Source organism: Penicillium malachiteum, assembly GCF_028827825.1.
Source record: "Penicillium malachiteum strain IBT 17515 chromosome Unknown utg000003l:1.0-4950554.0:1.0-4952489.0, whole genome shotgun sequence".
Classification (NCBI taxonomy): domain Eukaryota; kingdom Fungi; phylum Ascomycota; class Eurotiomycetes; order Eurotiales; family Aspergillaceae; genus Penicillium; species Penicillium malachiteum.
In genome coordinates this window covers 4,867,223-4,892,840 of record NW_026643096.1, presented here as the reverse complement: position 1 = coordinate 4,892,840, position 25,618 = coordinate 4,867,223, and the positions used below count along the sequence as shown (strand labels likewise).

The window sequence follows — 25,618 nt, the reverse complement described above, 5'->3', positions numbered from 1 at the left end:
CAGCTTGCATGTGTGGTAGTCGGATTGGCATTCAATGCCGTTGACAGGTTCCGGAGTTGAGAGTTGATTTCAAATCTCTTCAAGTTGTGAAGGGGTGAGTCAGAAGTACTGCTGGTGTAGGGTAGTCGGAAAGGATTCCTTCGCACCGCTGAACCTGTATCTATAAAATTGTTTACAAGCGTCAGTTAATCCAGACAACCATCAACGCCACTGACGTTCGTGCCGGCAGTGCTAGTATACTGGTATGGGCAGCAGGTACCTGCATGAGTCGAGAGTAGATTGATATGATAATACAAGGCGGTCACACTCCAGTTTAGACCGGGATATCAAAAGGCCACACACTCTTAACATCATCCTCGGTTTTAATTGAATCCTCAGGATCCTCCTCAGTATCAGGATCCTGCTCCAAAACAGTCTTCACCAGATCCTTGTAAACCGCCTTATGCGCCTGTTGTCGCAGCTCCCAGTGCTCAGTGGGTGCCCAACCGTCTGCCGCAACGCCCAGTTGCTCAGCCAAAACACCTCTGATACTAGCAACCTGCTTGTAGAGGTCATATCTCTTTGAGTGGGTGGTGAGGAATTCTTCTGTCTGTTCTGGGTAGGAACAGTCTCCACTAAGGCCAAGCCAATTCCACTCCTTTCTTAGTTGAATAAGCTCATGTTGCAGCTTGATGGCTCCATCGTCCCAGCTATCATCACTTATGCGGAATGGACGGAAAAAGTTGATGTGCATGGCGCGAGGAATACCTATCTTGGGAGTATATAAAGTCATGCATGTATCCATTGTTCGGTGTAACTGCTCCGACAATTTATCAGCTTCTTCTATGTTGGGATCCGACTCTGGCTTTGACTCGACTTCCTCGGTGCTCGACACTGCTTTCTCGGTAGATGCCGACTCGCTGCCTGTTTTTGAATCACAAATAGGTGAATCTCCTTTAGGATGGGGCGTAATCTCCACGGCCGTTGACATGCGCTGGGAGACAAAGTCCGGTGTATTGGAAGCATACACAAATGCAGGCTCAATGCTAGCAGACTGCCAGTCAATGATTCCTGTGATGACTGTCGGGTCTTCATCCAAGACAAAAATATTACGAAGGTGACGGTCAGGGTGGAATAACATAGGGTCTGATCTGAATTTCACTTTCATGTCATTAGCCATCTGGGTGAGAACAATACGAGCATGCTCAAGCAGTTGGACGTGTGTCTCCACGGAGCCCTGATAAAAAGGCAGGGCCCTGTCCAGGCTTTGTGGGTCTGGATCGGTTAGTGGAAGCTTTGCCAGTCCGGCATCGATGACAGCATTGCTATATGCCACCACATCAGGCCCTGATATCACGTCAGACCTCCCATTGCTGCAAGGTCAACCATTGCAATAATAAATATGGAGAAACATACATGGTCCTCGGTTTATCCACTTGTACTGGTTGTAAAAAGTCCCTCTGCCACAGTCCCACCACCTTGGGCCGCAATGAGGTCCAATACAGAAGCCATCCTTCAACGGCTGTGTAGGGTACAAAGGCTTCATCAAACCATTCTCAAAGTAAATACTTCCGTAAGCCGGAAAACCAAGATCATGGACCGTTTTGAGTTGCTTATACACAGCTTCTATGAAGCCTATCCGCTGCATGAGCGTCATAGATGGCCATTTGTCTCCTCCCGGTATACCACCTGCATGTTCCATAATGATGTACTCAGTGCGACTCTCGTTCTTTTCGTCGGCGCTCCTCGAGGATCTTGGGAATGGGAATAGATGTATTTCTCTGAACTATATTGTTCAATTGATAGATTAGTATGGTAGCACCGAGGTCGAACAACCATGTAAGCTTATGGTAGGCAATCGTGGCCACTTCAGACGCCGTGGTAAGGTGGGCTGGGCCAGCGACTTTGAATGGTAGCTTTACGATGAGACGTCTGCTGTCATTGAAGGTGAATTTGAATACGCGGTTAGAGCCGCCTTCGATCTTCTCGCAGTCGGCAATGGAGTGAGAACCGGATAGACTCAGGACTTTCTGGCACAATGCATCAAAGTCAAAATCGATATGTCGCAGTTCTCGTTCCTTTGTGTCATTTCGAAGCCAGCGACCAGCGACCAGCGGTATAGTTGTGTAGATCGAGATCTAGTTTGTGTGAGCAAGCTCTATAGACATTTGTTCCACAGTGGCTGACCATTCTTCTATGCTCGGTGGGCCCCTGTTGAGAAAGTCGCAATGGGAAGTCTGGGTTTGAAGGTAAGTGGATTTGACCTTTGTCGAAGAACGCATATAATGCGAGATTGAGGTCTCACGCACATGGTGAGGCCCACGGCAGTCGACGTCGCGAAAGAAAGGGGGGTCAACGGGATGTTAAAGAGCAGTCGATAAAAGATGCGAGGGATGCCAAGGTTTTGGAAGATCGAGATGAACTGGTCAACAGATGAGATATCGGCAGCTAGACCATGCAACTCTCCGACCGTGATAAGTGTGATAAGTGTGAGGCTGAATCTTGACAAGCGGAAACGCGTTGTTGAAGGTTCGGGAGGGAGCGGCCCGAAAGCAAACCACCGATCCCTGTCAGCACAACTTGAACGCGCACATATCACCTCAAATATTACAGGAATTTCTAGTTATCGGAATTTGCATAGAGCTGGACATAATTATGTTGGAATTTGGGGGACGTTCAATTATTCCACAATCCCGCAGATATGATTCCACACATTCCGATCGTTTATATACATTCATGAATCTTATAGGCACGTGGATGAGTTCGTGCAAATGACTTGAGTCTATTCAATATCTTAACATTAGCACATCAATGTCCTCAAGCATAGTAATCTCATGGAGGAAAGTAGTTCATACCTAGCCATTACAGCAGACCAATGACAATGTCACCGTAAATCTGAGCATCGAGTTCCAGGCGGACCTTGGCGTGGATGTTGAGGTGAATCTTGATCTTTAAGCTGCTCTTGTCCTCCTCCCCGACGGGAGCACCGGGAATCTGCAAGCCAGCGTTGGGAAGACCGCCGGGGACAACATCGCCAACCTTGTCGGTGACGCCGGAGAGCTCATCGTCGGTCTTGCCCTTACGGCCGCCAGTAGGACGAGTGTCCGTGGGAGCACTAGGCGGAGAAGTGTTAGCAGGCTGCTCAGATGGAGGATTCTGCTCTCCGGCCGAAGGCTCTGATGGACCAGCTGGAAGATCCTTCGTTTCGGGCTTCAGCTCGGGCTGAGATTCCTTCTGTTCAGGAGAAGCCTTTTTCTGCTCAGATGGAGACTCCTTTTTCTCGGAGGGTTCCGTCTGGGAAGACGAGGGCTCCTCCTTCTTTTCAGGATACAGTTCCTTCTGATCAGAGGGCTCTGGCTGCTCAGATGGGAGTGCCCTCTGTTCAACGGCAGGATCTTCGCGCTTGGACCCCGGGCTTGTCGGTGGTCTCGGCTTGTTCTTGGCCTTGCTGGATTTTTTGGACATGGATGGAGGATGAGAATGGTACACAAAATAAAGGAACCAAGCGGCCAGAGCAGAATCAATTTGGGGAAGGATAACACAAAGAAATTGAGAGAGATACCTGTTATCAGCCATTACTTCGGAGAGGGCAGGTTGGTAGGCGGTTAAGAGAAGGGAAGGCGGAGCGTGAAAGATACAGGGAAAACAAGATAACCCTGGTGAAAAACAAGCGCAGAGAGGAATTGAGTAAGATAGAGAGAAATGAATTTCTATGGGTCAAAGAGGGGGCAACCACAGCTGTTTATTCGACGCCATCGAGCTATTTCAACCTCGTCCCAGCCCGTGTCTGGGTCCCAGCTGAACGTGGATTCCGACAAAGGATCTGCATTCGTGGATCACATCAACTATCACAGTCTGTGCCCATAGGAATTTGCGAGTTCGGGCGAGTTCATCTGGGTTAGTTGCAGAAAGGATGATGCAATTTATGGAGACGGAGTGGGCATCGAACCCACTTAGATCGTATCCACTTTCTGTGCCAATCGATTCTCCATTGAAAGCTGAAAAAATGCACTTGTATTTATCTGTTATACGCTGAATTCCCACGCTTTTTTCAAATTCCGACACCACTCGTCCCCGTCTAGTCCGAGGGTTCCTGCACAATCTCCATCTTACATCATGGTTCTCGGAATCGCCATGATGGCGGCTATGCTGCCCACCATGATTGGTATCAATGAAGCGACTCAGGGGCAAAAAGATCAAGAGGAAGCTCGTGGAAGTTCATCCCGCAAGAAACGCTGCCATCTAGTGGCGACGTGTTCACTGTCTCAGGGTACAGCGGAAATGCGCCAACAAGTTCATAATGCCCAGGTCCAAGTGGGTCTGGACGGCAAAGTAAGTTCCGTCATGCACGAGTGTGTTTTTGTGTTTTTTAAGCATCTTGAAACGGAATAAAACGAGCTAATCATAAAGTACTTTTGTACGGAGCGTGTAGCTCTATATCACCAAGAAGCCCAGTGCCACCATGGTCCCCTTTAATGGAGGATTTTATACACACGCAGATTTCCCACCTGATAATACATCAGGAATGGTCACAATCAGTGGAGAGGAGGCCCCGACTCTTCGCTGGGTATTTCTAGATGCCAACACACATGAGTTAAGATGGGGTGGTCGTCCAGATAGCCAGGGTCATGTGTGTGGGCCCTTCGATTGGACTAAGGATGAGCAGTATGTCACATTAGAAGGATGGGAAGGGTGGTTGGCAGTGCGATTGCCGGAGGATGAGCTTCGAAATCAAGAAGATGAGCTAGGGATCGAACATGGGCTGGACATCTGGAGATTGTACTTTGACCAGAATGATGACGGTGCCAATTTACCGCCAGGATCCCAGGGGCTTGAGGTTCGTCTGAGACGAACAACAGCTGAGTCTTGAAAAGCTGCATGTATTTTAGTAATGGTATTACGATTCTCATTTCATGTTGATCGAGTGAGGTGTACGGAGTAGACGGGACAAGGATGGCACGCACTTGGGGTATTATCCGGTAGACTCCTCCAGTTTCACGCCTCGAAGATAGCGTAGAGACCTGTTGATGGAGCGAAATAAACCTCATACCAGGGTCAATTCCCTATGTGCTGCGTGTGAAATTGGACGTAGCCCAATACAACCTTGGAATTCACCTGGGCATCGCTTGACCACAATCTTGGAAGAATACCGTACTAGCGGATGGCTGAAAAGATCGCGCTAGTGTTGAGACGAACAGTGGATCGTTGATACCGAGTTTCTTCACAGGTTCGTGTTCGAATTCCTTCTCCACTGTCGATCCAGTTGGCTGTCACGCAGCTCCACATAGACATCCGCCACCCCCATTTCCCTCCCCTTTATCGTAGTGATCGACTCAGCTCCTCCCGTAGTATACCTGTATTGGTCACTAGCTGCTCCAAAATTCCGGCTTCGTGGGGCTGTGGGGTTCGCGTGTTCTTCTGAAATATGGGAAATCGATCTCCCCGATCGAAACCCGTCCCGTTCCTAGGGGAGTCCGTGTGAGGAAGCAGATTACGGAGTACTCCGTAGGCAGTCATAAGGCAGAAGCAGGATTTTGACACGTAGAATCTGGACTCTTCCAGCCTCCTGTTATCTGTGAATTAGCGTGGGAAAATTTCTCCTGTTGGTGGCGTAGCTAGAATGGCTCCACTCACAGTAGATCGAGATTCGATTCGCACTTCAGATTGGTCTGTCCCCGCTTCATGCACGCTCGAAAATAACGCAAAAGCTGGAAAATATGGGTCAACTTACATGTGTTCCATACTGAGCCGAGCTTCAAGAGCTATGTCTATGAGCTTCATGAGTTTAATCATTACTTGTAATAATCTATAATGAAAAGATGTGGAGGGTGTGTAGGTTGCTTGATTGATGAGGTATCTGAGGTAGAGAGAAGGGGATGTAGGTTGAGCTGTAACTTTGAACAGCCAGAACTTGAACACTCAGAGCAGCAAATCCAACAGTAAACAGGAAAGAAGAAAGTACATGTAAATTTAGTCCACCAACCACTCCAACCCGCGCAGCTCCTCCAGGGACTTGAGTCATAGGCGCCATACCAGGAACCGTGAGGATTCTAACCAAGACTAAATTCCCATGCTCAGGCGACTAGAATCCCCTTCCACGAAGCAGAACCCCCCTACCTAATGTGACCGATTTCATGCCGCCCCTCGTCACAATGAAAAATGACCAGTAGGCATCACAGACAGGGAAGTGAACGAATTTTGACCACTGCATAGAGCTATAGAAGGTGAAGTACTGCCCACGCTAAGCAGGACCCGTCAACGCGAACACCATCTACCGGCGAACCGGCGGGTAGACACTCATGGGAACATCGGAGCGAGGAAGAGACAACACATTCATAGATAATTGGTGGGCCCCAGTACCTTAATAAGCAGGACCCGTCAACGCATCAAACCCCCCGGGGGCCATCATTTGCTCATGGGAACATCGGATTAAGGTGGGGGCAACGCTCAGTGTAACTGTAATGGAATCCCGGACGTCAAATTCAAGATGCTGGGTTTGGATCCTCGCAACACACTCGGCGCACCACGGAGCTCCTTCTCCCTGTGATGACCAAAAAATGAAGTTGAACTATCTAAGTGAACCCTTGAGGGTGTGAGGAATTTCAAATTGTGAAATTCAGAGGTGTGAATGTTGTGTGGTTGTGTGTTGTGTGTTTTTTGTTGTGTGGATGTTTGAAGCTGAAAGTCTGAAGACATGAAAAGCTTTGAAGGTTGATATCTTGGTGTCGTGGATTGTGCCTCCATTTTTGTCGCCAAGGGATAGAAGCAGACCATTAAAGCAAGCTGAAAATGAGGAGAGTGATTGTTGTTTAATCACAGGCAGGCCCCAAGGAACTCTGTGTATAGTAAGAGTTAGTTGAATGTCAGTGAATCTGAGGTGGGGGTGGAAGTGACTTGTATATTGACCAAAGTCCGGAAAGTAAACAAGGCTAAGCAGACGATGAAAGATGAGAATGTTGTCTGCCTAGCGGGAGTCAAAGTGTGTTGAGCCTGTGGGGGTGTGAGCCAACAGAGAGATGAGGCAGAAGTTGAGGGAGTCTAGGCAGCACTGGCACCGAGAGAAGAGCGACATGCCGATGGATGAGCATCTTGATGGATGAACATGTCGATGGATGGATGACATGTTGATGAATGAATGTCATGATGAAGTGACATGTGGACATGTGACCGACGCGTCGATGGAAGAACGCGTCAACGAAGTGAGGCCTTGAATGTCATTTTGATGGACTGACATGTGAATGAAATGTCATGTGGATGGATGGATGGCTGACATGATGGACGAACGTGTCAACAAGATGTGGTCAGCCTCATGAACTGGTGTCATGTTAGTGGAGGATCAACAAAGGTATGAACACGTCAACAAGGGAAGGGAATACAGTGAAGTGTTATGCAACAAGGTAGAGGAGGCCAGCAGCCAAGGGACATGTCGATGGAGTAAGGTTGACATGTTGAAGAGTGGAGTGTCCAAGTGTGGAGGAGAAGTGGAGAGTTGGAAGAAGGAAGAAGTGTGCAGGAGGAAAAAGAAAATCAGAAGTATTTATACCCTGAGGGGGACACCTCAAGATCACACACGCCTCAAGATCACACGCGCAGCAGGATCACACATTCCGAACTAGGAAACGTAGGCGAAGACAAGCGAAGACAAGCGAAGTGAGAGATTGATCTTGAGCAAACAAGATCACCACAGCCAAATCCTCATAGTTAAGGATGTTTGCTCGCCTCAACTTCTCTCACTCTGAATCACAGATTAAGCGAGCCAATAGAACACCAGGATCAGGATCACCAGGATCATCAGAGCAAACAAATCGCAACTATGTGAATGACTTTTCAATGTGCATCCCAGAATATCAGAGAGGTACGGAGATCACCACATTAAGCACGACTATGCTGGACGCAATTCATCTGGACAGCGAGTTAGAGCGGGAATTAGATTGAAGCTTTATGTAGCACATAGTCTATATCTATGTCAAATTCTGAATGCATTCTCTAATAAAAGCCTTGAAAGTTGAGGCATTGTACTGATTCTATTCTCATCCTCCATGTCTGCTATCCGGACTAGGAGCTCCCCAATGCTAGTTAAGTGGTGCCAAATACTATGCAGCCTTGGAGAAGAGCAGAGAGTATAAAATTCAGTTTCAAATGTTGTGACATATCACGAATGCCAGGTGCGCAGTTGCAATATGTCAAATATGACCACAACGTACTAACATTGGAAGTGGACTAGATATCGGGTATGTTCCCGATGGTATACTCGGTACAGACTCCCGACTCCCGATCTTCATCTGGCCCCCCCCCCGCGATTATTCCCAATGGGGAATCTCTTGAGTAACGAATGTCTGACATTTGGGTGAACCAGACTGAACATCTCTGACGCAACTCTAGCCCCGCATGCAACGGCTATATCTGCGATTCATTCTCCACAGATGTATCAGCACTGAATAAATAACACTCTTCACACAGACAGGACCCCAACTTGCAGCCTTTCTTGAGTCCATTTCCGACTTCAACTTTCAACACATTCCAAGCAAAGAATCATCATGCCAGTGGAACAGGTAAAACCAGAAATACTCTACGTCCCACCGACAGCACATTCCCCCAATTCAAAGCTACCCGTGGTCGTATACCGAAATGCGTTGACAGATCCGACTCCCGATGGTGTCCTGCAGGCCGTTGAGGAAAGCGAATGGAAGAAAGGTGGACACTGGAAAATCGCCAAAGAAAGTCTAGCAGCTACTCCGCACTATCACTCAACAACGCATGAGGCATACACCGTGCTGCATGGAGCTGCTACCTACCTTCTGGGAAAATCACCTCTCGACCCGGGGACTGACAGCAATGGGGATTCAACCGGTGTGAGATTTACAGCTCGGGCAGGCGATGTGTTTGTGTTCCCGGTAATACATGCCCCTGGTGGACGTTGTCCTTTTTTCGTACGCTAATCTACTCAGGCCGGTGTGACACATTTTGTGACGGATGTCGAGGATGAATACGAATTTATTGGCTTTTACTCATTGGTGTGTGCAAGATCTATACTATCTGCCTTGCTGTGCGTCTGGAGGTGGTATTACAATCATACTAACATGAAGTCCTCTCAGAATGATCAAAACTCCCTCAAAGAACCATATAATATGGAATATGCGACTGATTCTATAGAAATAACGAATCAAAAACGAGGAAAATGCGAGCTAGTCCCAGTCCCAGCCCACGATCCTATTTATGGCGAAGAAGGTCCGATGATCAAGATCTGGAAGAGTGTTTAGAGACGACGTGCGTCAATTTTTAATATTGGAACGAAGGTCATGTATAAGCAAATATGTAAATTCCAATGTGCACTGAACTCGCTATTTAATGACATGTGTTTGAGCTATTTATAACTTGAAGGTAATGACAACACTGAAGCGCAGTATGAACACGAGATATACAGTCATGCTGAATCATCAGCGGTAAGGAGCGATGATCCGTCTAGGAGATGACTACGGTCTGGTCGTAGGTCTCGTACAGAGTCTCGCCGGAGGCCTGATAGAGATGTTAGCATCAAACCGCTCGAGAAAAGGTCTACCGGATCTACCGGATGATAGGATGATAATCTGATACTTACACCGTATGTGGAAAGATGTGCCACATTGACCTGGGCATTACCAGCTGCGAAGGAAGATGGAACAGTGATAGTAAAGTTCTCATAAGGATAGTATGAGCCAGTTCCGAAGTCAGGGTCGAAGCTGCCGTGGTACAAAAGGTTTCCCAGTGCCTCTCCAGCAGAGGGGCAAGTCGTCTCGCCGGGGCAAGAAACCATTCCAATAGCGACTACGATCTCATCGGATCCAGTCAGAGTGTCCTTGAAATCAGTTGTTAATGGCCCCGAAGAACAAGCGATTTAATTTGCAACATACAGGACGTTGGATTTGAACGACCAGATCACTGCCGGCAGCCACGGTGTCACCAGCCTTGGGAAGGGCAATGCTGGTGCTTTGAGCCAGAGCGACACCGGCGAAAGCAGCGAGAGCGACGATGAACTGCATGATGAGGATTGAAAGTATGTAAAGAAGAATATAATACTTGAGAAGAGAAGTTGAATGCGATGCTGAATGAAGATGGTAGTTGAGTCTGATTCTGATTCTGATTCTGGAGTATGAAGGAGGATTACCAGCCTTTTATCCTCAGTTCGGTACTCAGATCACAGCCCTGATATTTTCAGAACATCTGCAGGAAGGTTTCAAAGTACCATGCTCAGGTTGTAGTGATTCGCCAAGTGTCTGCAGATCTCAGTAAAATGTCTCGGTCGGATACACTGGGGGGCCCCATTTTTTGAGTCGTTGTGGAGCTTCATCCCTCGTTTTACACCAACGAACTTATTCAGGGTCTTCTCAGGGTCTGTTCAGGGACCTTCCAATGTCACCTCCTTTTTTCAATAATTAATATTTCGCGCGAGGATCTAGAGTAAGATCTGAATCTTGTTAGCATTGGCTCCTGGAACACGAGCCAGGGTCGCCTTAAGGCTGAGCTGCCTGAGCAATAACAAATTGGATGAGCGGGTGGCCTAGCCATGCATAAGCCTTATGCAGGGAGTTTAATTCCGGCTGATCAAGCTCGTCAAGCTATTTTTAAAGCGTCAAGCACAGACTTCCAAGGTTGGAGTGAGATCGCAGCAATTAGTCAGAAATTGTTATTCCCGATCTCAGTGGCGAGGCGAAGGGAAATGTCGGCATCTGGCGGATTTGACTATTTGATGATAAATCATCTGCATCTGGTAAGGAATGAGTGAGACTGTCGGTGAATACGCACCTATTTAGGCATGAGATTCGATCTTGCAAAGACCCTACATGAGAGTATTTTTATCTTTACATAATCTACTGAGGCGCAGGGGATCATGCACATGTGGTGATGCTGCCGGGAAGTTCGAAAAACAACAGAAGGTTGACGGTATGATGATAAAAATGCGACATTGTGATGCTACTGGACATCTGAGATAACCTGAGGCAAATAACCTGAGGCAATTCAAAATAACTATTTACAGGTATGTCTGCTCCACTCTCTCCTTCTCTCGCTCCAAAAACTCAGCAAATGTTCCCAGCTGAATCCCCCACTTCTGGACCTCCTCCATATCAACAAGCAATGACATGTCGCGCATCACTTTCTGTGGCGCCAACAGTGGATTCGTGGGCAATTTTTCATTAATCTCCTCCTCCGACAGAAAAACCAGTTGAATGTTCTTCCCAGTGGACCGCGAGAGATCCTGCATGAGGTCCACAACACCCACCATCTGAGAAACAGTCTCGATCTCCTTCTGATTGAATCTCTGTGGATCCAGAATCGAAGCTGTTGCAAACTTTCCAATATCGTTCGGATCAATCATGGGAAGAATGGTATCCGGTAGGAAAGCCGTTGTGAACTGGTGTGTCTCGACGAGACCTTGATACATCTGAACCATCGGGTTCAGGAAGTTTGTCATGAAATTCCCCGGTCGGAGGATTGTGTAGGATTCGAAACCGGCGTTTCTGACTTCATTCTCGATCGCTTGTTTGCCGCGAAGCAGGAGTCCAACCATACCGGTGGGTGACCAGTGAGAAAGTCGTTCGGGGTTAATAGTACCCAAGGCGCTAGTGTACACCACATGCTTGACGCCTGCATGTTTGGCTGCGGAGAGAAGATTTTGAGCTTGGGTGAGTTCTCCGTTGGGTTTGGTGAAGTCGGGTCGCAGGTTGAGAAATAATGCAGTGCAATCCACCATGGCTTGCTTCAGGCACTCTTCATTGTCGAAATCGCCCTCGGAAAGGGGAACGCCTTGCGAAATGAGGCGTCTTGCTTGGGGTGAATCGATGTTTCGTGTGATCGATTTAATTTTGATGTCTTTTTCGAGGAGGTTATGGGCAACAGCGCCTCCTTGAGTACCGGTGACACCACAGACGAAGACAGTGTCTGACATGATTGTAGGTGGATAGTATGTTGAAATGAAGAATTCGCGATTCAGAAGATGGTGATGGGTATTAATCTCTAATCTAGATGTTCGTGTCGACCATTATATAGTAGTCTTAAAATCCAGAATCCATATGTATAGCACATACTACTCTATAGTGATAGTGGAATTCCATTTCAGTCATAGAACTTGACTCCAGATCGCGGAGATCCATCTGAACCCCCAAATATAGTATTTTCCCATTGGTTGATATTCATTTATTGTGGATCTTTGACTGCGGAATTCCGCACGCTAAACCACAAAAAATGATCATCTTGCGGCGTCACTCCCATGGTTCCCCGCTAGTCTCGACTCTCCATCTCCGACCATGCGCTTGAGATAACTCTCTTTCTCCACTTATGTCCAGTTCAAGACATCATGGGGTATGATTCAATCCCTATACCTCGGCGGAAATCCTGTGAGGCATGCAAGACCGCAAAACGCCGCTGTGACCTCTCCCTTCCCGCCTGTTCTCGATGTACCCACCGAAATGTACCATGCATCTATCCGCGGCGACAGTCAACCTATGATGATCACTCGGCACCTGGAATATCGCCACCAGTTGATCTCTGCGATATTAATGTGAATGCACTAGCAGAGCCTCAGCACAATATAGAGCACAATATAGACATTTTTCAACCTTGTTCTCCTGCTCTAACAGAACTTGTGGATTCACTTCTTCGATACGACCAGGAAGAATCTCAAATTTTCTTTGTTGGTCCTGATCGAACAGTCAATGTCGGCCCTTACTTTGCACTCACGATTCCAAGAGCAAGGCAACCAAAACCCCTACCGGAAATTATTGCCTCCAACCTACAATTCGCAATTGACATTCTAAAAAATACCCCCAAAACGATGGTTCTTGAAAATCAAACCCCATGGTGCCACTCAAGACTTTACAAAAATGGCATGCCGAGGGCCATGCAAGGTATGTGCACAATCTAGTCATCCATAGGATGTTCATTTACCGATTCAGAAAATCTAACGACCTACAGACGCTTTCGCATGCTGCTCTCTATACCTCTCAAAGAACGAGATCAATGCACCAGTAATAATGTCTCTATTCGAGGAACGAATAAGAGAAATAATAGCCACTCCCGAACCAGATGAACTATTCGACAAGCTCGCCCGAGTTCACGCCTTAATATTGTATCAAATAATGCGATTATTTGATGGCGACATCCGCTCTCACGCAACAGCAGACGCACTTTTCGACTCATTAAATTCATCCGTCCTATCTCTTGTCCAGCATCTTCACCTCCCACTTCCATCAGATCCCCTAGAGTCTCTCCCAATATCCATAGACTCCGCCATCAATTTCTGGGAGTCATGGGTTATACAAGAATCCGCACGACGAACAGTACTACTCGCTTTCTATTTTATGCAAATCTATAAAATCCTCCAAGGAAATATCCCAATATACTGTGATGGAAAACTTGGCTTACAACATTCATGGTACTTATCAGCTTCTCTGTGGAATGCGCAAAGTGCTTTCGATTTCGCTGTGGCTTGGGCGGAGAAACCCCATTTCGTGGTACATAATCTAGACTTTTCTTGGGCCTTGACAACTGCACAACCAGAGGATGTCGATTCATTTGGAAGGATGCTTTTGGTGACCATTATGGGAATTGATTCGACCAGAGCATGGTTTCATGGCAGGGGTTCTATATTTCCCTGAGAGTGTAACAAGATTCATGCGATTGTTATTGTTTAATACACCATCAAAATTATGAGATATGATATCACCTGGGCGTCATAAATACATTCAAATTTGGGACTCTGAATGGACTTCGTGTATGTAGAGCTACATAGGCTGATATCTGCATGTCGGTTTGTTCCACAAATCATCTCTTAGACATAACATAGATTCGGAACTTCTGGCCAATCCCATTCCATCGATATCATGGAGCTATGGCAAACTACCCCGACATCGGTCTTGATCAGTTCCAGAGCTGGATGGAGTACCATGTGTCTTATCATTCATCATATAATTGTGACCAACTGTCGTGTTGCTTCGAGTGGGTCCGACAAAGATTTCCTCTTTGGGTTTAGAATCAACATCGATAAGAAGAACATCGCGGCTCCTTCAACTTGGACACACTCTCATTTACCAATCATGGATGCAGAATGAGTGAAATGTCGGGATACAGATGTCATGTAACGAACAGCAGGGTGTCGCACGGACTATTCCATCATCTATAAATCACCATCTCTCCCGCTCAACATGTTATTTCTCCAATACCTCTCTACCAGCTTATCTACTTCCTCTATCACTTCCACAAAATCTATATCTCCAACCTCGGAAGCTTGACTGTTTCAACATGGGTGACTACAAGCCAAGCACAGCCGAGACATCCACTGCTACACCACTAGCAAAAGAAATCCAGAATGAACCTCCGACCGACCAAAGCGGTGTTCTCTACCGACAGCTTCGCCAGCCACCACTCAACATCGTGAAAGCTCGAGGAAACTACCTGATCACCGACACTGGTTTAGAAATTTTCGACGCGACCTGTGGCGCCGCCGTATCTTGTCTTGGCCACAATGATCAACGCGTCCACGAGGCTATCCAAGAACAATTACAAAAGGTTTCCTACTGTTACTCCTTATACTTCACCAATAGCGCTATGGAGAACCTCTGCAAATTCCTAGTTGATTCAACAGGAGGGAAGATGTCTCGAGCCTATATTGTGGCCTCCGGTTCGTACTGACCAGATCGCGACTTGTGAAGATCACCATATCTAACTCATGACAATACAGGCACTGAAGCTGTCGAGGCGTCTCTTAAGATGGCAGTTCAATACTTCATGGAAATCCCCACACCCCAACCTCAGCGCGTCAACTTTATTGCCCGAAAACAGTCCTACCACGGTAACACGCTCGGATCTCTTTCTGTTGGTCACCATGTTGGTCGCAGAGCCATTTACGAGAAAATTCTGGCGAAGAACGTCTCTCACGTATCGCAATGCTATCCATATCGAGATATGAAATCCAATGAGACTGTTGAGCAGTATGTTGGCAGACTTGCTCAAGAACTGGAGGATGAGTTTCAAAGACTCGGACCTGATACGGTTTGCGCCTTTGTAGCAGAGACAATGTCAGGGGCGGTAAGAACTACTCTCATGAAGATAAATGCTTTATTTTGATTCCACTAACACTTCCTCCTAGACACTCGGATGCATGCCTGCTCTTTCTGGTTACCTCAAGGCCATGAAAGAGGTGTGCGAGCGCCATGGAGCGCTACTAATTCTAGATGAAGTGATGTCAGGCATGGGTCGAACTGGAACGCTCCACGCTTGGGAGCAGGAAGATGTCGTTCCAGACCTGCAAACCATTGCCAAGGGCCTTGGTGGTGGTTACGCTCCTATCGCAGGTCTTCTTCTTAATAAGCATGTTGTCGACACTCTGACCAAAGGAACTGGGTCTTTCGTTCACAGTCAAACCTATCAAGGTCACCCTGTCTCCTGTGCGGCAGCATACCGTGTGCAGAAGATTATTCAAGAGGACAACCTCCTTCCTAATGTCCGTGAGATGGGCACCTATCTAGGAGAGCGCCTGCACGAGAAGCTCGATAGCCACCCGCATGTTGGTGACATCCGAGGTCGAGGACTCTTCTGGGCAGTAAGTTCGCATCCCAAGATATTCATTGGGCTTTACTAACATCGCCCAGATCGAGTTTGTGCAAGATAAGAAAACCAAAGAGACTTATCCGCCGTCTCAGGGAATTTCGTGGACGGTTCATACAACTGGCCTGAAGCCAGAACATGCGATCTCTCTGATCCCTGGCAATGGAGGAGCAGATGGAATCAATGGTGACCATGTCTGTCTGGCTCCGGCTTACAATATTACGCGGGCGGAGATTGACTTAATCGTGGATCGTGTCACAGCAGTTGTCAATGATGCTCTAGGACATTGAATGTTAGTGGACCTGTTGAGATATTCGAATTCATTCTTTGTTATTGAGATTCTAGCTAGCAGCACAACATCCAAATTAAGCCTGGGCAACAATAGCTCGTATTCTCATCTCCAGATCATCTTCAGTATATGGCTTTAACCCGACGATCTCATTGTCAAGCCCCGGAGTCTGCTCGTTCAAGTCCGCACCATAAGCGGAGCCTCCAAAAATAACAACTTTCAAGAACCCAGGAATGAAGACACCAGGGTTCGACTGCTCCTTGGTCAACTCCGCTCGCATAGCTGTATCCAGATCCGAGATATTCTCTTCCTTGCGGATCCAAGTCGACTGTGTGACCTTCTCCAGAATCTCCAGCAACTTAATCTGAGTCAAGTTCGCGCGCTCCACAAAGATAGCACGGTTCTTAGTCTTCTCGGGATTTCTCAAAATCCCAACAACAACCGCACCAAGGTCGGACAAGCAAGTTGTTGAGAATCTGTTATTTCCACCATCGTAGATAGTCATCTCCCTGTTCTGAACATCGCACAATAATCCACCAGCCAGGCAGATATCAAACAGGGGTCCATGAACGACCAGCGAATAAGAGAGACTCGGGTGTTCTTCCACCTTTTTGCTGAGCAATTTCTGGAACGCGACCTTGCCCTGGAAGATCGGGATCTGGGATGTCAAGGGGATGTAGGTATTAGCGCCAAATTCACTAGGCAGGAATCTCGATACACCAGCTTCGATCGCAGCATCTAGGAGAGCAGGTTGGTAATCAAGACCAGGTCCACTCAGAACCGAGATCAGAGCATCGATGCCCTGGAGGGCTGAGACGAGACTTGTGTGGGATGCATAGTCAACTGTTGTGGTTTTCACGGGCTCCGCAAAGACGGATGGCTTGTCACCTCGGACGAGAACTGTGACTTCAAAGCCGGATGCGACAAGAGACTCGATGATGGGTTTCCCGATGGAGCCGGAGCCACCGGCAACTGCGACTGTTTTGATGGCCATTTCAGTTGTGGAGTGAAGATAGTCGCAAGGGATGGTGGGCAGTTTCCGATCAGGTCAATTGCTGGTTTCTCTTGTTGTGACTAGGTTTCTTATTGAGAGGATTCAAGTTTTAGGTTTTTGTGGTTCTGTCTCTGACTCAGGATGAAGCGAAATGCGAAATTGAGGTGACGTTGGAGTGGTTTGGAAGAGCATTGAAGTATTCAAATGTTTCAGGGAATTTGGAGATTTGGAGATAGTGGGTCTCAGCCCACCAACCACAATCAAGCAATGAACTACATAGACATGATGCTCTTAAAAATTCAAATGTTACAACGCCTGGTTTGGGCAATATACTACATGAAAAGCTGATGGGAATCTTGGATCATTTGAATGGTCTAATTCTTCAATCTGATAATATAACCTTGGAATGATGTTTAGTACTACTACTAGGTACAGATGCCCACCAGTGGTAGGTGTCAAGAAACTTGAAGGGGATTACATATACCTAGCTACTTCAAGTTGATTATATATACTACCTAGTAGTACCTAGGTACTGTTCAAGTTCTACTATTATGGATCACCTGCCCACCAGTGGGCATGACTCGGATATAGTCTACTAGTAGGTGCATGTTTTTCAAGTTCCAAGGTTCAATCTCCAGGGCTCAGGATCAATCCAAACTTGAACATTTGAATGTTCTGGGATAATGTTGAATGTTTAATTATGTATTTCCTAATTATTGCCCAGATGCTGTGTTGTATATGGGGGAGGAGACACTAATACAAAATGGTCACAAATTCCCCCATAAATTTGAGTGACGAGCTTCCCCGGTATCGACTTTGCCCTGCTAGTCTAAGTGCCTAGGTAGCGGTCAGCGACCCATTTGCGGGACAATGATATTGAAATTGTGGTGTGCTAGGCCCAGTTTCGGTCGCAGAGATAATACTGGTGGGTGGGAGGGATCTGGCTGCGGTCAGGGTATCAATCTTTTCTTGAAATTTTTTTTTTTATTCATCATACTTCTAGCTTTGCTCTTTCTATTTCAACTTTCAGATAATTAGAATAAACATAATTGAGGGAGATAGAAAGGATTCTGTGATGGAGATGGATGTATCAAGTGAGGCTTTTGAGGCTATTCACGCATTTCTGATTTTGAAGGTCCTGGGTTCGATCCCTGAACTTGCTGGATTTCTTTTTCTCTTTTTTTCTTTTTGTCTTTTTTTCTTTTTGTCTTTTTTTCTTGTCAACTGCACTGGCACTAAATTTCTCTCCCACCATATGTACCTTCATAGATATCTCTGGCTTGACTGATGCCCGTACAGACATTATCATCCATCTTCAAATGTTATGATAGAATACCAGGGCCAACGCTTCTTTACGGGCAGATTTCTTTTAACTCTCAATTTCAGATCCTTCTCTAACTATTCAAATAATCCAACGATGTCCAATCTCTTTTCCTTAGACATTTTGTATACTATGATATCATGTGATCTTGGGTGATATGCGGGGAAGCAGCGATCCTCGACACAAATTAGTAATTACTAATGACAGTCAACGTCCATTGGAACTCGAGAATTAATAATTAATTTTATCATACTCCATTACCTATACACAAGGGATGCTCCATGGGGAACGATTATCACGCTCGCGCACCGGTACCGAGTCCTCAACTCCGACATCAAACAACATTTGAATACTGACCCCGCATCAGGCTGTCTTCAGTGTCGAAGGAGACACAACAAATGCGATGAGAAAGGACCTATGTGCTCTTTTTGCTCTTCGAGAGAGCTTGACTGTGAATGGCCATCCGGGTTAAAATGGATTAGACGGCCTCAACCTACCTCATCAAGACATCGGTCTCGACACAAAGATCGGCAGACGCATGATACACAGTCGATCCGCCTTCTCCCATCTCCATTTCAGACCTTTGACCATGGAGCCTTCGATTCCGAAGAGGAAAGGCTGGCATGGGAATACTGTATGGCATTCATCACCCTTCCAGTTATCACTGCTGAGCTCTAACCAAATGACCCATTCTAGACGTGAGACTAGTCTCCTCTAATGTCCCAGCGTTGGATGGACCAGATAATCCCTACCGCCACCTCTCCTTCACAGCGCTTTCATCGCCCATCCTACGTCAGACAATCCTCTGCATAGCCACCGAGCACATGCTCAACTTCGGCATGGGTAGTATCTCAGTTGCCGCACAACGCCAACAACGAATGCTTCGCACCATAGGTCAGAATCTGCAACTGATTACCCGACCAGGGATCTGTGCAACAAGAGACATTATTATACCCATAAATTCAACCCCTGTGGACCACGAAGCCTTGCTCACGGCTGTCGTGTTACAAGGTGTGGTTGTTGCGCAGTCCGAGGATGGGGTTCTAGAGCCCCATGTGCGATGCGCCTCGTTTCTCATGGAGACACTGGATTATTTTCGCCAGATACCCTCTGGTTCCATTATGCGAATGACTGTCCAGCGTTTTGCGATGGTTGATCTCATGCTCGCGTTCTCGCGCCAACGACGACCGTACGCACCACGGGATTTCCTGCTTCACCATCCCGATACTACCAGATGGGATGATTCAGAGCCATCCTTCCATAAGATGACCGGGTGTCCCCAGCCACTTATGTGCTTTCTGGTTCAGATCGCCCATCTTACCTGCGACATGGAGGAAAGATTACAGAGCGGCGCTCCAGTCGATAACTTACTCTCACAGGCGCACGATCTCGAAAGCGATATTCGCTCATGGGGCGCACGTTACCGAACAAATACTCTCCCTGACGATTGTAGTCGGTCTCCATTAGACATTCTCACAGAATGTTTTTATTGGACGTCCCACCTCTTACTCGCGCGTCGAGTATTCCGTGATCCCACTTGTTCCCTTCGCGTGCAACACCTAGCGCACACATGCTTCAGACTGATGGATCAACTATCGACAGGATGTGGTCCTGATTCCTCCCTCCCTCAACCTTTCTATCTCGCCGCAAGGGAAGCCATCACCTGTGAGGATCGACTATGGGTTCGTCAGAAGCATGAGTCGATGACGGCATATTATCGAGAGCAACAGCGAAATATGGCGATGCGCTTGACGGAGCGGGTTTGGGAGATTACCGATCAGGCTCAGGAAAGGGACGGGGCGTGTACAGATTCGCACATGGCTATTTCAAGTTGTGTTGACGAAAAAATCAAAAGATTGGATGAACAGTCTTGTTTATTCATTTTTTGATTTAGTTCAAATCAACCTTGGAAGTTCAACTGCTGTTCAAGTTGTTCAATGTATATATTCTGCGGGGGGGGAACTCGGATGCGGGTTATTACTCTAAAGTTCAACTTCAAGTTGATGTACAAATAAGCTTGAACCTACTCAAATCCAACTGTAGATTTTAATTTAATATAATTTCATCTAGAGAAAACATAATATTAATTGATTAAAGATGCCTTGTCTCTGTTACTGAGCACAGTACGGAGTACACCAGTTGACCTCTCGGCACCACAGTTTAGTACCTCAATATACACTAAGCCCAATCAGGCAACTGACTAGAAACGCCAAAAATAGCAGTGGAACTTGAACCAGTTGACCTTGACTCCATCCTCTGGTTCGACCCCTGGATCCCAAGAGAAAACATTTTGAAAAAAAAAAAAAATGGAGATCAACGGAGTTCAACCCGGGTAAAGTATTATGTGCAACCAACCAATGTTGTACAATGCAGTCTAGGTGGATAATCTTCCAATTCTATCATGTCAATGTTCTAATTCTAGTGCCTCAGACTAGGTTACTACACACTTCATGTCTCGGCAAAACCCAGCATCGGATAGTACGGAACCTTGGGAAGAAAAAAAAAATAAAAAAGAACAAAAGCACGGGGATCCAACTGCGACGTGCACTACGGAGTACGGAGGACAAGAGGAACTTTTCTTCATTCCCCAGTCCACCACAGTCCACTTGTATGGCGAGATTCGGACCGATCGGACCAATGGGGATAGTTCAGTAGTAACGCGCACAGAGCATTTTACTACTCCATAACGAGCAAGAAAGACCGAACAGGGGGAACAGGCGAACAGTATGTGCATGATGCAGGGGAGACAAGAAAATCCTCCAGCCTCGCCCGGAACTGAACCAATTCTGTCCAACATGGTGCTGGTCTGGAATGACCTGTCAATGGAGTTCAAGACCAATCACACGAGTTGATTCAGCGGGTACCTGAATTTTGTTCCTGGTTATGACAGTCCATCCACAGCACAGCAACGGGATTCCGTGGGTCTCAGACCTCCTCAGTGCATAGTGATTGGTGGAGAGCTACAACTGCAGCCCCTGGGACCGTGGGAGGGTAAAAGTGGCGCCAATTGGAGCCGTGGCTGAGATGTTCTCGAATCAGGGGCAAGATGGGGTTATCCAAGGAACTGGACTCTGCACGTTCTATTGCGACTATTGAACACTAGGATTTAGACCCGGAGTCCGTTGTCGTCAACAGGAGGTTTTTTTTTGTTTATTACGGCGACTCCGCTGTTCAGATGGAAGGTGTTTACGTCGTATGTGGCCACGGGTGTCTTTTATGGACTTTGTTTCCCCCCTCCCCCTTTCGCCAGGAACAGGGCACTGACTTGTTACGAGCATCCGGTGTTTCAGATCCCCGCGGATCTCACGTGGTGGTTGCCGTTTGGCGGCATTTGACGACGATCAAGTTGATTTCCAGTTCCTGGCAGTTCCTGGGATCAATTTAGGTGTGGATATAGAAAGAATGGTCCCTGAGATTTCTGGAGATCATCTTTCGGTTCACTTAGAAAAGGGTCTAGAAGTTCTTTTGGACCCGTGGAAATCCTGTGCACTTCGGTGTACGAAGTACGGAAGTATACGGTAAGCATCGGTCGTACACAATGTGGGACAAGTTGCTTGTGCAATCCGAGTAAGGGCCAAATTCCCCCCTCTTCTAGAGGCTCAGACTCAATCAGATCATCGAATTCGGTTTTGGCTGCAGGTCAAACGCAGGGGCCAAACATGCCCCCTTTTCTATCGTATCCCGCATCAACTGAGATAGAAACCAGAAAGTGTACTCCAGATTAGACAACAAAGATTGATCAGATAGAGTATGAAATAGAACATAAGAAACATTTGAATAAAATAAATACTAGCATGAGTAGTAACTGAATAGAATCGAGGCCCCCGGTCGGAACGGTTGAAGCGATATGCCCCACGCCCTGGCAGTTGAGGAGTTGTTACTCGTGAGTAGTCAGCATCTCCTGATTTCCACTTCCAACTTCCTCCTCCTCTTCCCTCTTCTTCTTCTTGTGTGTGTCTTCCATTTCTCTTTTCCTTTCTTTTGAGGTCGTTCGTTTCATTCTTTCACGACGATCTATATCGCTCTTTCTACTTGATCAGCTTGATCTCCATTCGTTTCCTTGGTTGTTTTTTTTATCCTAAAAAAACTCCCTTTTCAGTTGATCGATTCAACCTGGGTATCGCGGTTTCTCAATAACAAAGCCCCCCCCCCCCCCGACTTTATACAGACTCAATATATTGAGTCCTGCCACCGAGAATACCTCCTTTACCTATCTGTGCTGCATAGGCCAGCCATTTATTTTATATATACCTTCCTTTGCCCCCAGGACGCCTCTGCGACGCGCCCTTAGTACCCAACCACCCCCGTTTCTGACGTGGACGCCATCGCGATTCGATCTCATCCCTACGCCAGCGCGCTTTCATTCGTTACCTTCTTTTTACCTTTTTACTTTCGGATTTCTTCTCTTTGCGCTTGAAGCTGCTTTGAGAGAAATCCTTGACTTGGAAGACAATCATCCTACACCTCTCCACTTGTCGGCCGGATCGTCACGCGTCGAACCTTTCTGTTTTAGAAAGAGACGAAACATATATACGCAGCAACCACTTCTTTTCAACCCAACTCTACGGAATTTTTTTATTTGCGAAATCTGTTTGGAACGACCTAGCGCATTGCAAAAATGTCGTTGAGTGAAACCCCAGACCCATCGGGTGCGCCCACGGTCTCATCTTCGTCCCCTCCAACATCTACCCCTTCGCCATCGGCTTCAAGTGGCACAACCGCTCCATCATCTTCTGCCTCGCGTCGCCCTCCCCGTAAGAGCACCTTGACCCAACAGCAGAAGAACAACAAGCGACAACGCGCAACTCAGGATCAACTCGTCACCCTCGAGGTCGAATTCAACAAGAACCCGACTCCTACTGCTGCCACTCGCGAGCGAATTGCACAGGACATCAATATGACGGAACGATCGGTTCAGATTTGGTTCCAGAACCGGTAGGTCTCCTTGTCCAGGATAGAATTTTGGAACTGGAAAAAGCTAACATGTTGCTTAGTCGTGCGAAAATCAAGATGCTTGCTAAGAAAAGCATCGAGACTGGTGAGGGCTGCGACTCTATTCCCGAGTCAATGCGCCATTACCTTGCGATGCAATTTGATCCTACCAAATCCGGAACGCGGGATGCCTTTGGACGCTCAGCAGGCTATGGAGCCCCTGGTATGTATGCGAACGAAGCCAACAACTCCGGGAAAGTTGGTACGTGATCACTCATTATAGAATAGACCTTTCGTCTGATCATCATGCTAACGTGTAATAGTCATCTCGCATTTCACTTGTCGATCTTTGACTATTGGAAGCTGGCGGCGCATTGGACAAAACGCGATGGACTTAGTGGTTTTTTACTCGCCAGATAAGGCTTGCATGACCTACTACATCAACAACGACTCGGCTGGATATAAGATCGAATACCCCTTCGCTCATATCAAGAACATCACGCTGGAGACTGGAGATCCTAATCCCGGGCCGAATGGCCAGCCCCCTCGACCCGGTGGTTTGATCGTGGAGCTTAACAGGCCGCCCATGTTTTATATGGATTCTTCAAACTCTGGCGGCTTCTACCAATGCGGTGATTTCACCGAAGAACAACAAGCAAGTCAGATCATGGTTCATCACCTGGGAGGCCATCCCAAGGTCTTGAGCGTTCAACTTGCCAAGCTCGTCTCATTGGAATCCTTCCAGAATCGTTTAGCATATGGTAACAACAACAATGGCAACTTCGCTGTTCCCGCCGCCATGTCGCCGCCTTTTATCCAGCGCCCTGCTTCCCAACCGAACCACTTCGCACCCCCGGCATACATGAACCTGTACCAGGATCAAAACCACTTGGGATTCCACATGCCGGCTGCTCGAGGACACAAGCGTCAACGTAGTCGCTCTGTCCCCGCTGCAGTTGACATCTCTGCGCTCGGTCCCATGACTTCGTTCCACATGCCACAGACTCAGGCTTCATATAACCCAGCCGAGTCTGGAATCTATGCTCCGATTCCTCAATCCGCACACGCTCTGCCAACAGACCTGCGAATTGACACTGATGGATATGGCCTTGATTTCCGGACGAACCCAATGTCCGCCACGACCACGGCATCCCCTTCTGATTTTGCTAGCCCCTCGATGTTCAGCAGTGCTGCACAGGGCGATTCAACTCCTGTTGCCAGCATGCCTCCTCAATTCAACTTACCGCAGTTCGTCTCCACAGGACCTTCTGATACATCAACCGTTGGCTCGCACACAGCATCTCCTTACTCGGGCGTTAGCCCGGCAGATCCCATGATTGCTAATCATTCACCTCCATTGTCCAACATGTCGCACGCTCCATCAGACATGTACGGGTTCTCACATGATCAGTCATCCAGCTTTGTCGAGGATGGTCTTTCCATGAATGACATGTACCCCAAGCACAATATCAACTATGCCATGTCACATGAAGGGGCTAGCTTTGAATTGCCAATGCATGGCATGTCTGGTCATGGATCTCCGGCAATGGGTGATTACTCCCATGGCATGGTCAACCTCGATGAGATCAACTCTCAAGGGCTTCCCTCTGGGGGTTCATGAAATCATCTTGCCTTGGTCCAATAAAGTACATTTTTCTTTGTTCTTTTTGATGTTTCACGGCCTTTTGGAGTGCTTGTGGCGCCAATGTTGATGGGTTTCGAAGGTCCATCTCGGAAAATTCCTCGTTGTTCTAGAACTGTTCAATCAGGGTGGCCTTTTTCTTTTGCATGCCACTCTTGATTACACTTTACTCCTGGACAATGTCGCGTCTCGCTGGCGATGGCCGGGAAAACAAATTCCGGTTGGACTCGTTGCTGTTTCTTCTTTGATTGCGTGATATATATCCCTTCTGTTTTGCGTGTTTTTGTATTAATACCCATTCTATTCTGGGGCCGGTCCTGAAGCGATTTTTGATTTTCTGCTTCTTTTGATTCTTGATCTTGATGGACTCCCGGATGTTCCGGTTGAGTCCTGATTTAAATTTTTCATCTCTTCTTCCCCGATTCCATCATTTTGATATGGATTTTTGCCTATTTTGGGCCGGGTTTCATTTTGTTTTTTTTACGTGGTTATGCCAAACAGACCGACTTGAAGGAGACACGCTCCTGACCCCATTTCTTTTTCTTTTTGTCATTGTGAGTTTCTTGTGTTATCGAAAACGCATGAATGTGATCTCAGCGGATTTTCCTCTTTTGATATGGATCCGACATTCTCTGTGCGAGCTTTGAGTCAGTCTTGCGCATGTCTTGTCGGCACCTGTTTGTGTCTGATATGTAACTAGCATCCCTCTGGTCTTCTCGGAGTTGAGATACTTGCGAGAGGACAGATGATGGCTGGTTTGGCAGTAAACGAGTGTGGAGATTGATGCTAGGCTTGGAATCAACCTTTTGTTCAAAATACACTTGCATTGGTCTTGTAACTTGTCTTGCATCGTAGTTGATAACTTTCATCTGAACATTGAGT

General features: G+C 47.1%; 11 protein-coding genes across 11 annotated transcripts; 6 read left to right on the top strand and 5 right to left on the bottom strand.

Annotated features, from left to right (window-relative positions):
• Positions 1-313: 313 nt before the first annotated feature.
• N7483_008115 (uncharacterized protein) lies at positions 314-2,169 on the bottom strand (the record flags this gene model as incomplete). Its single annotated transcript, XM_057091552.1, has 4 exons — positions 314-1,326; positions 1,396-1,765; positions 1,848-2,117; positions 2,167-2,169. 4 exons carry the CDS (start codon positions 2,167-2,169, stop codon positions 314-316), a joined length of 1,656 nt encoding a protein of 551 aa, XP_056946293.1.
• Positions 2,170-2,841: 672 nt separating this feature from the next.
• On the bottom strand, positions 2,842-3,444 carry N7483_008114 (uncharacterized protein; the record flags this gene model as incomplete). The annotated part of the gene is made up of 1 exon (XM_057091551.1): positions 2,842-3,444. One exon carries the CDS (start codon positions 3,442-3,444, stop codon positions 2,842-2,844), a length of 603 nt encoding a protein of 200 aa, XP_056946292.1.
• A 651-nt stretch (positions 3,445-4,095) lies between these two features.
• Positions 4,096-4,849, top strand: N7483_008113 (uncharacterized protein; the record flags this gene model as incomplete). Its single annotated transcript, XM_057091550.1, has 2 exons — positions 4,096-4,311; positions 4,412-4,849. The coding sequence occupies 2 exons, from the start codon at positions 4,096-4,098 to the stop codon at positions 4,847-4,849; spliced, it is 654 nt and encodes a 217-aa protein (XP_056946291.1).
• A 3,667-nt stretch (positions 4,850-8,516) lies between these two features.
• Positions 8,517-9,239, top strand: N7483_008112 (cupin domain-containing protein; the record flags this gene model as incomplete). The annotated part of the gene is made up of 3 exons (XM_057091549.1): positions 8,517-8,873; positions 8,928-8,993; positions 9,066-9,239. 3 exons carry the CDS (start codon positions 8,517-8,519, stop codon positions 9,237-9,239), a joined length of 597 nt encoding a protein of 198 aa, XP_056946290.1.
• A 202-nt stretch (positions 9,240-9,441) lies between these two features.
• N7483_008111 (uncharacterized protein) lies at positions 9,442-9,998 on the bottom strand (the record flags this gene model as incomplete). The annotated part of the gene is made up of 3 exons (XM_057091548.1): positions 9,442-9,495; positions 9,578-9,814; positions 9,870-9,998. 3 exons carry the CDS (start codon positions 9,996-9,998, stop codon positions 9,442-9,444), a joined length of 420 nt encoding a protein of 139 aa, XP_056946289.1.
• Positions 9,999-10,987: 989 nt separating this feature from the next.
• N7483_008110 (uncharacterized protein) lies at positions 10,988-11,902 on the bottom strand (the record flags this gene model as incomplete). Its single annotated transcript, XM_057091547.1, has 1 exon — positions 10,988-11,902. One exon carries the CDS (start codon positions 11,900-11,902, stop codon positions 10,988-10,990), a length of 915 nt encoding a protein of 304 aa, XP_056946288.1.
• Positions 11,903-12,310: 408 nt separating this feature from the next.
• Positions 12,311-13,610, top strand: N7483_008109 (Zn(II)2Cys6 transcription factor domain-containing protein; the record flags this gene model as incomplete). Its single annotated transcript, XM_057091546.1, has 2 exons — positions 12,311-12,860; positions 12,928-13,610. The coding sequence occupies 2 exons, from the start codon at positions 12,311-12,313 to the stop codon at positions 13,608-13,610; spliced, it is 1,233 nt and encodes a 410-aa protein (XP_056946287.1).
• Positions 13,611-14,253: 643 nt separating this feature from the next.
• N7483_008108 (uncharacterized protein) lies at positions 14,254-15,848 on the top strand (the record flags this gene model as incomplete). Its single annotated transcript, XM_057091545.1, has 4 exons — positions 14,254-14,632; positions 14,693-15,039; positions 15,101-15,553; positions 15,603-15,848. The coding sequence occupies 4 exons, from the start codon at positions 14,254-14,256 to the stop codon at positions 15,846-15,848; spliced, it is 1,425 nt and encodes a 474-aa protein (XP_056946286.1).
• A 75-nt stretch (positions 15,849-15,923) lies between these two features.
• N7483_008107 (aromatic alcohol reductase) lies at positions 15,924-16,841 on the bottom strand (the record flags this gene model as incomplete). Its single annotated transcript, XM_057091544.1, has 1 exon — positions 15,924-16,841. The coding sequence occupies one exon, from the start codon at positions 16,839-16,841 to the stop codon at positions 15,924-15,926; it is 918 nt and encodes a 305-aa protein (XP_056946285.1).
• A 1,595-nt stretch (positions 16,842-18,436) lies between these two features.
• N7483_008106 (Zn(II)2Cys6 transcription factor) lies at positions 18,437-20,051 on the top strand (the record flags this gene model as incomplete). Its single annotated transcript, XM_057091543.1, has 3 exons — positions 18,437-18,473; positions 18,530-18,796; positions 18,859-20,051. The coding sequence occupies 3 exons, from the start codon at positions 18,437-18,439 to the stop codon at positions 20,049-20,051; spliced, it is 1,497 nt and encodes a 498-aa protein (XP_056946284.1).
• Positions 20,052-22,780: 2,729 nt separating this feature from the next.
• N7483_008105 (homeobox domain-containing protein) lies at positions 22,781-24,715 on the top strand (the record flags this gene model as incomplete). The annotated part of the gene is made up of 3 exons (XM_057091542.1): positions 22,781-23,097; positions 23,157-23,356; positions 23,418-24,715. 3 exons carry the CDS (start codon positions 22,781-22,783, stop codon positions 24,713-24,715), a joined length of 1,815 nt encoding a protein of 604 aa, XP_056946283.1.
• Positions 24,716-25,618: the final 903 nt, after the last annotated feature.